This window comes from Puma concolor, unplaced genomic scaffold (genome assembly GCF_028749965.1).
Source record: "Puma concolor isolate L17-30 unplaced genomic scaffold, mPumCon1.1.hap2 unalloc_scaffold_162, whole genome shotgun sequence".
NCBI lineage: Eukaryota > Metazoa > Chordata > Mammalia > Carnivora > Felidae > Puma > Puma concolor.
In genome coordinates this window covers 1-12,131 of record NW_028240194.1, presented here as the reverse complement: position 1 = coordinate 12,131, position 12,131 = coordinate 1, and the positions used below count along the sequence as shown (strand labels likewise).

Here is a 12,131-nt window from a genome sequence, read left to right as displayed (position 1 = left end):
CCTTCAATGGGAGTTACTTTATCAGACAAAGAGTTCAAGGAGATTGTGGCAAAGACTGCTCAAAATGGTGAGACTGATAATACCAAACTTTTTGAAAAAATTAGATACTTTTATGGGATAGTATTAAATGATGGAGTAAGTTCTCAACTAGGAATGGAACAGAATGGGCCATGCTAAAGAAGATTCTAAAAGAACAGATATAAAAATGGAAAGTGGAAAAAAAATTCCTGGAAAATCTGCCCTAATGGATTGGTTTGGAGGGACTAGTCCTTTTATAGCTCAGAATTGTTATGTAACACTCTATCACTATCCCTAGCTATGCCTTCCCGTATGGGACAGGTACTGGAAAGGCTGACCCAGTTGTGGGGAGGTTCAGGCAATAAGAGCACAAAATCCAAGGGGTACAAAAATCTCTGAGCAAATAGCCTAAGCATCCAAGAAGAAATAACTGGAGATTCCAAAATGGTAAGGAAGTGCTACAACTAGGAATTTAGGGCTAATGATACTTAACCAATCAAGGCAGATGATTAGCATCTAGATGTTAAATAGCATATCCCAGTCACCAGCCTAAGTTCAAGGCAGATTTTAAGTTTCCAGGAAGAGCTTTTGTATTGGAGAAGTTGTTTTATCATTAAGTAAGAACCATCCACAACAGAAGTTCAGCTGAGGAGAGGGCAGAGGCAACATTTTGGGGAAAGACTGACTTGGGAATATATTAGAAATGAATTCTTAGAACCTGAGCAAAATTTCTTAGCTAAGGCAAATGGGAAAGAAGATTAAAAAAAAAAAAAAAATCTAAGGTGTAGGTAGGTGCTACTAAAATTATTGAGCCCTTTCATGTTGCTTATCAGGATTGGTAGGATCACTGTGGAGGGTGTATATCTAAAAATAGGTAGTTAATTGGATCAGCTGATAGTAATGGGGACACTTGGGTCTGTCAGGATTGGTCAGTATTGTCAAGGTGTCTTAATGGATAGCATTTTGACTGGGTTTTCATGATGGTATGAAATAGACTCCTTAAGTTTCTCATGGTCCATCTATATGGTCACCTTTCCTTTTTCCTATATCTATCAAAAATTGAGGACCTAGCTCAGTCCATTGCACTTTATAATAGGTGTTTAAAAATTATTGAGTAATTATCAAAATGAAACGAACTGACCTAATTCAGAGACAGGATATGAAAGGAGAAATAGAATTACGATGAAGTGAAGAAGTAGTTTTTTTTCATAGTTGTATGAAACTATGAATTTACCTTTTATGCAAAAATATAAAGAATGCATGATCTAAAGTCTTTATTTTACAGGAAATGGAATGGTGAAGTTAGATGACTTTATGAGCGCTCTCTCCAAGGAGCAAAGTCTCCCTGAATGTGATGGTAGGTAGGAAATTTATTTTAAAATGATTTGGAGGAAAGAAGTGGTTAGGTTGAAAAGAGGTTCAACTGAACCGAGTTTGCTTTTTGGGTAGGTACTTAATAGTTCTGAAATTCTCAGGCAAGCCATGAAAACTTGATGTATTAGGGTAGTGATAGCTAACTTGCTTCCCTCACAGAATTGTTAGATGGATTTTAAAAACTGTAAAGTACTACACAAATGTAGAGTAAGGTAATGAGGAATTCCAATAGGGGATTAGCCCCATTTTTAGCAATGGATGGGTGATTTGATTTTTAATTTTTTTATAAGGAACTTGTTTGAATGAAATACTGGTTGTGTTTCCCTTGTTTTAGAACATTTCTAAAAAAAATTGTATTAAGCTATAATTTACATACATAAAACTCACTCACGCACTAATTTTCATGAAATGTATAGAGTCATACAATCAACACCACAATCAGTTTGTTAAAAATTTTTGCTTGCAATGATTTTGGGTTTTTATGCAAATAATTAAATATTTTTCAGCAAGATTAACATGAGAAATGAAAGATACTAAGCCTTGGTGTTTTTATTTCCTTTTGTTTATTCATATGCTGAAAAGGAAAGATAAGCTTTTTGTGTCTTCCCAAAGGATTTCTCAGATAGAGAAAAATTAATCCAAAGGAAGAGATTTTTTCTCTCATACTTACATGAAGTCTCATGTTAAAAACTACATTATTGTGGCGCCTAGGTGGCTCAGTCAGTTAAGTGTCCGACTCTTGGTTTCGGCTCCGGTCATGATCTCACAGTTTGTGAGTTCAAGCCCTGTGTTGGACTTCTTGTGGACAACACAGGGCCTGCTTGGGATTCTCTCTTTCTCTCTCCGCCCCTACCCTGTGTGCTCTCTCTCTCTCAAAATAAATAAACTTAAAAAAAAAGCTACATTATAATTTGTCATGAATTGCTTAAGTGGTGTTCTTAAAGACACTATTAGCAAATTTCTTGAGTGCTTTACCTTGTAATCATTCATTCACGAACTCAGTCACCGTTTCATTGCTGTTTTGTGAAGTAGTGTCTTGGTTGTAGCCGACTCCTCCCTCCCATTTCCCCCATTATACTGTTTTTAAAATTTATTTTATTTTAACGTTTTATTTATTTAAATAATCTCTACACCCCACATGGGGCTCAGACTCACAACCCCAAGATCAATTGTCTCATGCTCTTTGGACTGAGCCAGCCAGGTGCCCCTAAAATTTATTTTTAATGGTGGTATCTGACACGTAACATAAAATTTGCCATCTTAACCATTTGTAACTGTACAGTTCAAGAACATTAGGGTTAAGTATATTCACACGGCTGTACAACGAATCTCTAGAACTTTTTCACCTTGCAACACTGAAACTCTATACCCAGTGAACAACAACTACCCATCTGTGCCTCTCCAGCTTCTGACGACCATCATTCTACTTCCTGTTTCTGTGAATTTGCCTACTCCAGATACTTGACTGGAATCATATAGTATTTGTCTTTATGAATGAATGGCTTATTTCACTTATCATAATGCCCTCAGGATTCATCCATGTTGTAGCACGTGTCAGATTTTTCTTTCCTTTTCGTGCTAATATCACATTGCATGTATATGCCACATTCTGTTTGTCCATTCACCCGTTAATAGACACCCTCTTGGCAATTGTGAGTAGTGCTGCTGTGAATGTGGGTATGCAAATACCTCTTTGAGCCCCTGCTTTCAATTCTTTGGGATATATAATCAGAAGTGGACACAATCCAGGTCTGTAACATTTCCTTCACTCCTAAAATTCTCTTGTGCCCATTTACCGTTAATCTCTACCTCCATTCCCAGGCGACCACTGATTTGCTTTCTGTTTCCATAAAGTTGCCTTTTTTTTTTTTTTTTTAACATTCAATATAAATGAAATCATAAAACATGTGGTCTTTTGTGCCTGACTTCACTTTTTTGAGGCTAATTCATGTTGTCGTATGTATCAGTGGTTTGTTCCTTTGTATGGTTAAATAAGTCCATATTACATTTTATAGGTATGTTCCCTTTTGTTGATGGTTCACCAGCTTATGACATTTGCTTATTTGCAGTTTGGGACTGGTATGCATAATGTTGAAATTAACATTTGCATTGCAGTCTTTCTGTGGACATGTTTCCATGTCTTTTGGGTAGATTCCTAGGAGAATAATTGCTAGTGTGTATGGTAAATTTATGTTTTACTTTTAAAGAAATTACCAAACTGTTTTCCAAAGTGGCTCTACCATTTTCATTCTCACCAGCAATGTGTAAGGATTCTGGTTTCTTCCTATCCGCCACATGTAGGTATTATCTTTTTGTTTATAATCATTATAATAATTGTGTAGCGGAATTTCATTATGGTTCTAATTTTGCATTTCCCTAATGACTGATAATGTCAAATTTATTTGCACATGCTTCCCAGCTGTTCATATATCTTTGGTGAAATAGATATTCAAATCTTTGGCCCGCATTTAGAATTCCATTTTGATTCATCTATAGTGTTTCGGAGTATATCTCTCTGTATACCTTTTAAAGTTGTTGCTTCAGGTATATATACATAACTTATCACACTCTATTGGTGTCATCATTTTGCCAGTTCAAGTGAAATACAGAAGCCTTATCTCCATATACATCCCTCCCTCCTTCCTTTATGATATAATTATCTTAAATATTTCCTTACATATATTTAAAACCACATCAGGTGGTATTACTTTTACTTCAACCATCAGACTTGATTAAAAAATTCAAGAGAAGGAAAGCCTACTATATTTACCCATATTTTGACTTACCATTTTCTTTTTTCCTTCTTGATATTCCAGAGTTTTTTTTGTTTTATCCTTTGTTTTCTGTTTAAGAACTTCCTTTATCCATTCTTAGGTCTACTGACAACCAATTCTTTTAGTTTCCTCTCATCTGAGAACATCTTGATTTCCTCTTCCTTCCTCAAGAATAGTTTTTCTGAATATGGGATTTTACGTTGATAGTTCTTTACGTTCAGCACTTGAAAAATATTGTGTCACTTATTTCTGGCTTCCATGGTTTCTGCTGGAAATCCTGTCATTCAAATTGGTTTTCTTTCCCTAAAGTGTTTTTCTTAGGCTGCTTTCAAAATGTTCCCTTGTCTTTAGTTTTCAGAAGTTTAATTATGATGGATCTTGACATGGATTTCTTTGGATTTATCCTGTTTGAGGTCCACTTTTGTCTTGGATCTGTAGGTTAATGTCTCTTGATAAAAATTTGGGAAGTGTGCAGGCATTATTTCTTTGAGTGCCTTTTTAAGTCTCTTTCTCTTCTTCTGGGACTCTGATGGACACAAATGTTAGATCATTTTTATATTCCTACAGGTCTCTGGAACTGTTCGTTTTTTCTTCAGTTTATTTTCTCAGTGTTGTTCATCGGATGATTTCAGTTGCTGTCAATTCATTGATTCTTACCTTTCTCTCCTCCTTTCAGCTGTTGAGTCCATCCACTGAACTTTTAATTTCAGTCATCATATTTTTTAGTCATTAAATTTCCATTTGGACTTTCTGTGTTGGTGTTTGTGCAAGAGAAAAAGCAGGCAGCTGTCCCAGTCCTCACATACTGTCCCTATACAGGAGAAGACCCCCACCCATCGGCCCAGCCTGATAGGCCCTAGGCCTCTACCACCTTTTTCCTTCCCCAGGCTCTAGGACTGACGAGATAAGCTGATGGTTCTTTGGGACGCCCTGAAAAAGTTGACGTGCTGGATAAACTCTTTACCTCTCCAGGAGGAAACTAAGAGCTGGGAATTTTAATCTCATCCTGTGCTGAACAGAGGGGAGGATCACTGCCTTCTACCAGCCCAAGCCATCGCTTTATTCTACCCCAAATACTAGACTGTGCTAGACCCATCAGAGCTCCAAGGCTGGCAAAACAGAAGCCAATCTTCTGGGGAGGCATTTTGGAAAAGCTGAATTTCTGGATATGTGGACCAAACTCTTCTTCCCCTTGGGTGAAGCTGGGAGCTAGAGTCTTTTTTTTTTTTGGATCATATGGTGCTGCATTGGAGGCAGCACTTGTGGGAGGGTGTCCCAAATGTCTGTACCAGCTTCAGTACGTCTTGTTTTGCATTCTCCTGGGATACAAGAGCCTGTCAGTTAGTTTCTAATTTATCACAAAAGGAATTTATTTTTTAATTTCTGCTGAATCAGTGTGTTTGTGGGGAGAAGAAGGGTCCAGGGCGTCCTACTTAACCATCTTACTGACATCACTCACAAGCTGTTTACTTTAAAAAAAAAAAAATTTAATGTTTATTTCTATTTGAGAGAGAGAGACAGAGAACGAGAGTGGGAGAGGGGCAGAGAGAGACGGAGACAGAATCTGAAGGTTTCAGGCTCTGCGCTGTCAGCACAGTGCTCAACACAGAGCTTAAACCCATGAGTCATGAGATCGTGACCTGAGCTGATGTCAGGTGCCCAACCAACTGAGCCACCCAGGTGCCCCATCAGCTATTTACTTTTAAGTGAGAATTTTTTTCTTCTAAAAAGTCCTTTCACAAGATAGTATCATATATCTTGTTCTACATATTTATACATAAAAATTACCTTTTTAAGAATCATTTTAAGAATCATCTAATTCAGACATCATTTTGATCATTTCTTTGTTTAGTAATCCATAATGACGTCCAGTGACTGCCTAAAGTCGATTAACTCCTGATAATGGCTTTAATGCCCTCCACTGCCCAGCTTCCTCGCTTTACCTATCCTGATCTTCTATTAGAGAAAATCTATTTGAGTTTAGTTTGTTCCAAAATTGACACAAAAACACACCCGCATGCATACCTGTCGACCCCCTTAATAATTCTATGTGTTTGTAAGTTATTTTAAGAAAATTTTATTGCGTAGGCACCTGGGTGGCTCAGTTGATTGAGGGTCCACTTTGGCTCAGGTCATGATCTCGCCGTTCCTGAGTTTGAGCCCCATGTCTGGCTCTGTGTTGACAGCCTGGAGCCTGCTTCAGATTCTGTGTCTCCCTCTCTCTCTGCCCCTCCCCGACTCATGCTGTGCCTTTCTCTCTCTCTCAAAAATAAACATTAAAGCTTTCATTGCAGTAAAAATTTGTTTAAATTTAATGGAGGGAATACTGCCCAAATTTGTGAAGCATATATTCCAAAGTATCATAAAAAGACATGTGGGATAGTTATTTCCAAGTGATAATATTTATGTATACAGAAGATAAAAGATTAACCAGGGACTGAGCCATGTATTGCTACAAAACCTTACCCCAATTCATTATTCAGGACTGAAAGTTTTCTACTTATTTCTGTATCTGCTACCGAGAAACAGACTACTAAGAAAGTTTAAATTGTTAGAAAATTAAATGGGGAAATTGTATAATATTTTTGTTCCTATGCACTTAAATTGCAATTAAATTGGCACTTCCTTCGATACAGAGATGATAGCAAAGTAGAATATATTTTTGGCTCTCATTTTGTACTTTGTTGGTTTTCAGTATTAAAGATCTGGTAATTCTTTTCACATATAACATTTCTGAAGTTATTTTCTATGCTTGTTTATTTAGTGTTAGAACTAAAATTCATCTTACTATTGGTGTTTTCTTTTTGACTTATATTTAATACTCATTAGCATACTGCTTTATTTTCAGTGTTGACTGATGTCATTAAAGCCATTGATAAAATTAAAGATGAAAATATTGATTATGAGGATATGAATACTTGTCTTCAGCATTTTGGAGGTTACCTTTCTAAGCCAGAATTTGAGAAGATCGCAGAGTTGACTGAAGCTGACAGTAAGTGAAAACTGGGTTGACACATGTGAAAAGATGGTCACTTTGCGATTTTTTTTCCCTCAGAATAATGACTTTATTTTTTTGATTAGAAAAAAGTCCATTAAAATGAAGTCAATACAGAAAAATGCTCAAAAGTACAACAAAACATACAAAATCCCATGATCCAGAAATATCCAGTATTAACAGTCTTTCCAGACACTTTTTTCCTACAGGCAAAAGTACAAACAAAAAGAAAGTAGAGTTTATGGTTTTGCTTTCTGACAAGGAAGAGGTCAGGACAAAAGTCGTTAAATGGGACAAACGACTCTTTATTATGCCAAAGCCTATAATTCATAAGGAAGGTACTAGTTTTGAGTATCTATACCCTTATAACTTAGCAGCATCTTTTCTAAAGAGAAAGGGTGGTTGTGAGATAGACAAGTGTGTGGGGCTATAGATGAAATAAGAATGGCCATGAAGAGTATGTGAAGAGTACAGGAAGAGTATGTGAACTTTTATTACAATATATTTCTTCTTTTGCGTGTATTAACATTTTTCCATAATGAAAAGCAAAAAAGGAATAGAACAAATGTAAGTTATGTGCCTTACGTGAGAAAATGATAAGACTTTGTTAAAAGACATTATAGAATACCTAAATAAATTGGAATATATCCCATATTAATGGACTCAGAGACCCCCAAGTCTGCCAATTCTCATAATTAGTTTACTTATCTAAAGCAATTCTAATAAAACCCTGACTTTTTGATGAATTAATTCTAATATTGGTATGCATAAACAAAGATCAAGAGTAGCTAAAACACTCTTGAGGAAGAAAAACGTGGATAGGGTGTGTGAGTGGTGTTGGAGGGATCTTGCTACCCTGGATATTAAGACTCATTATAAAGTTACAGTAAGTAAAACAGTGTGAAAATGGCACAGGGATAGAGAAATTGATAGGACAGGATAAGTAACTTCCAAATATATCTACACACATATAAGGAAACATATATAATGAGGTGGCAGATTACTGGGGGGGAGGGGAAGCACCAGTTAATAAATGGTGCTGGAATAATTAATTATTCAAATGTAAAAAATAGAATTGGATCCCTACCTATGTATCATATTCAGTAATGCTTTCCAGATACGAACACTAAAATTCTCGTTAGAGAAAGAAGAAAAATTTTCTGACTTGGAGTTACAAGGAATTATTTTTAAGATACAAAATCACTAACCAGAAAAGATTTATACATTTGACTACATTAAAAATAAGAACTTCTCTTTATTAAAAGGTAATACAAACAGAATGAAAATACAAGCCACAAATGGAGCAAAGATTATTATTAAAAAAAATTTTTTTAATGTTTATTTATTTTTGAGAGAGAGAGAGGTGCAGAGTATGAGTGGGGGAGGAGCAGAGAGAGAGGGAGACAGAATCTGAAGCAGGCTCCAGGCTCCCAGCTGTCAGCACAGAGTCCTAAGCGGGGCTTGAACTCATGAATTGCGAGATCATGACCTGAGCCAAAGTTGGATGCTTAGCCGACTGGGCCACCCAGGCATTCCAGAGTAAAGATTATCTGTAACACTCATAACAGCGAAAGATCATTGTGGAGAATAAATAGGAAACCCCTATAAATTAACAACCCAAGAGAAAAATGGCCAAATTACAAGAACAGCCATTGCCAGATGAAGCAACGTAAGTTGCTAATAATCATATGAAGTCTTTTTATACATCATAGTAATCAGGGAAATGCAGAATTTAGGTCACAATGAAATACCTTTTGATGCTGACCAAATTGGCAAAAATTAAGGTCTGTTAATTTAATTGTTGGTAAATAAGGCAAAAGTGGTAAAAGAACTTTGAAAAACATTATGTAGTATTCTGTAAGGTTTTCATACTTCATGGCTTAGAAAATCCATTTTTTAGTGATACATCCCAGAAAATCTCTGCACTGATGTGCAAGGAGACATGTTAAAAATGCTCATAGCAGCTCTGATCTTAATAGAAGAAGGAAGGAAGGAAGGAAGGAAGGAAGGATGGAAGGAAGGAAGGAAGGAAGGAAGGAAGGAAGGAAAAGGAAGGAAGGAAGGAAGGAAGGAAAAGGAAGGAAGGAAGGAAAGAATGAACAAAAAGAAACAACATGATCGGTGATAGAATGTATAAATAAATTGTGGTATTTACCACTGATGCATGATGAAATACTGATAATGTGTACATTAGTGAAAATGAACTATAGCAATATACTATATGGATGGTTCTTGGAAATATAATATTGAATGAAAAAAGCAAGTCTAGATTGCTATAGTGTGATAATTTTTATAGAGCTGTAAAACAAAATTAAGGAATATTTTGTTTATCCTGTGTAAAATTATATGTAAAAAAGCAAGACCTTGGTTAATTTTAAAAAATTCAGCAATGTTCTCTCTGTAAAGAAGCAGTAGAATAGAATGGGGGAAGCACAGAAGCAGATGCAGTGGTGTTAATAATGTTCTTCAACTGTGAGGGAGAGGAAGGGGGAAAAACGTTACGGAGAGGGAGTGAGGCAAACCATAAGGGACTCTTAAATACTGAGAACAAACTGAGGGTTGATGGGGGTGGGGGAGAGGGGAAAGTGGCTGATGGGCATTGAGGAGGGCACTTGTTGGGATGAGTACTGGGTGTTGTATGGAAACCAATTTGACAATAAACTATATTAAAAAAATAATAAAAATAAAAAGTAATTTTGTCGTTAAAACAATAATGTTCTTCAAATGGGAGGCGGGTTCAGTGGTTCAGCTAAAACATTTGTGTATCAAATAGACATTATCAAAAATAGGGAATCTATTGCTTTAGAAAGTTATATGTTCCTGTTAGTGGATGTAAATCTTCATTAACTCTAACATTCCCCTAGGATTTTTCAAAGTCTCATTTTTTTCAAGTCTTTAAATATTTGGTTAAGAATACAAAGTAATTTGGTGCTCCTTAAAGTAAACTTCTCAAAGATTCTTTATCTTGGAAATAGGCAATAGGCTGTGCCTTATCTTTTATAGATTAGAATTGGAATTTGATGTTTTTAGTGGGATAAACAAAGGAGTAGTGTTATCAAAAGCTCATCCTATTTATATAAAACCTGTATATGCGGCCTTAGAAAATTCTTAGACATCTTTATCCATTCTAATATTGGGATATTATATATAATCAAGGAAAGACATTTTCTAAGTATAGAATGACTATTAAAACGTTTAATAGTTTCAAAAGTATACTGGAATAAAGATAACAATGTGAATGGTAGCCTGAGGTGGGAGAAACCAGAGGTCAAGAAAACTCACTTCTAATCTCTGATCTCGTATTTCCTTTTGTGACCTGGGGAAAAAAAATCATGATATCATGTCTAAGTATTTTTTAAAATGTATAAAACAATACACTAATCCTTTACCGACATATCTTTGAGTTGTTGTCAGGCCAAGACAAGATAATGTAAGTTAAAATTACAAATGTTGTGCGCTTGTAACTAGAAGGATTTTGATTAACTTTCCTGGCATTTTTCAGTTTTACTTTCTCCTTGTGTGTTGAATTGCTTTTTCCTCTTAGAACCGTATATTTTGAGTGGTATTAGCTGATGGCTATAATCATGTTATCTCCCTATAATTTATTTTACATAATTCAATAGTTGTCATAATTAACATTTGAAGATATTGAAGAAAATATTCTTTTCTCCTTAGAAACGAAAAAAGTGAATTTTAAAGGTTTCATTGATACAATGATGACCAATACGGAACGCTTCTCTGAAAAATTATGTAAGAACATCACATTTTGTGCTTTCATTTACTTTTTCAAGTTTATTTATTTATTTTGAGAGACAGAGAAAGAGCAGGGGCAGGGCAGAGAGAGAGAAAGGGAGAGAGAGAGAATCCCAAGAAGACTCCACACTGTCAGTACAGAGCCCAGTGCACAGCTCGATCTCACAAACCATGAGATCGTGACCTGAGCGGAACTCAAGAGTTGGACACACTTACCCGACTGAGCCACCCACCCCAACATATGTTGTGCTTTTAGTGGACCAACTGGTGTGACAAACTTTAGAAGAGTGTAGTAGACTAAAAGAGGCAGTCATCCTGTAGGTCGTCAGCCAAACAGATGCCTGGCTTACTGCTGATGTTTGGTTTCAATCTTCTCTGTTCATGATTTCTAAATCTCGAGCACTTCCACGTGCAAATGAATTGAAAGTTTTTACGAGCTTACTGTTTATCCTCACACTTACTGTAAAGAGCTAGAACCGTGTATATAAAATTCCTTTTTGGAAGATGTAAAATGTCTTCCCAATTTGGGGAAGTGATGCCATCTAGTGACTAGCGCTGGGTACTCACATGCAAAATTTCCTCTTTCATTTGTTTATATATTTTTTTCCATCTTCCAATTTATTCAGTAATATTTACTGAGCCATTGTTATATATGCTTTCTGTTAAGCTGATGAGCTGTTAAGATGAGAAAGACAGTCTTGGCCACTCAGAAGCTCACTGTAAAGAAATATAAGGTCCTATATGTATATTTTAAATGGAGTGAAGTTAGTTTAGAAATTGAAGCTAAAAGTAGCATTTTGTTATTTTGTGCTTAGCTATTGGGTAATAGTGCATTTTAAGTAACAGTTATTTTACCTTACACTAGAAATCAATTTAATTTGCTTTCTATACAAGGTGGAACATAATAGATTAATTGGATGAAGAGATTATTTGCATGGTTAGTCACTTCATTTATCCTAGGAATTTTAGTTTCATGGAAATAAAAAGTTTTTGTTTTTGTTTTTAAACATTTTTATTATTTTTGAGAGACAGAGAGAGAGAGAGCACGAGCCGGGGAGGGGCAGAAAGAGACAGAAACACAGAATCTAAGCAGACTCTAGGCTCCGAGCTGTCAGCACAGAGCCCGACGTGGGGCTCGAACTCACAAACAGCGAGGTCATGACCCAAGCCGAAGTAGGATGCTTAACCAACTGATCCACCCAGGCACTCTGAGTTAA

At 36.0% G+C, this 12,131-nt stretch overlaps 1 protein-coding gene across 1 annotated transcript; it reads left to right on the top strand.

The window, feature by feature from the left end:
- Positions 1–6: 6 nt before the first annotated feature.
- LOC147571607 (EF-hand calcium-binding domain-containing protein 13-like) lies at positions 7–11,363 on the top strand. Its single transcript, XM_086696205.1, has 4 exons — positions 7–67; positions 1,304–1,375; positions 7,015–7,158; positions 10,837–11,363. The coding sequence occupies exons 1-4, from the start codon at positions 7–9 to the stop codon at positions 10,968–10,970; spliced, it is 411 nt and encodes a 136-aa protein (XP_086552331.1). The 3' UTR covers positions 10,971–11,363.
- Positions 11,364–12,131: the final 768 nt, after the last annotated feature.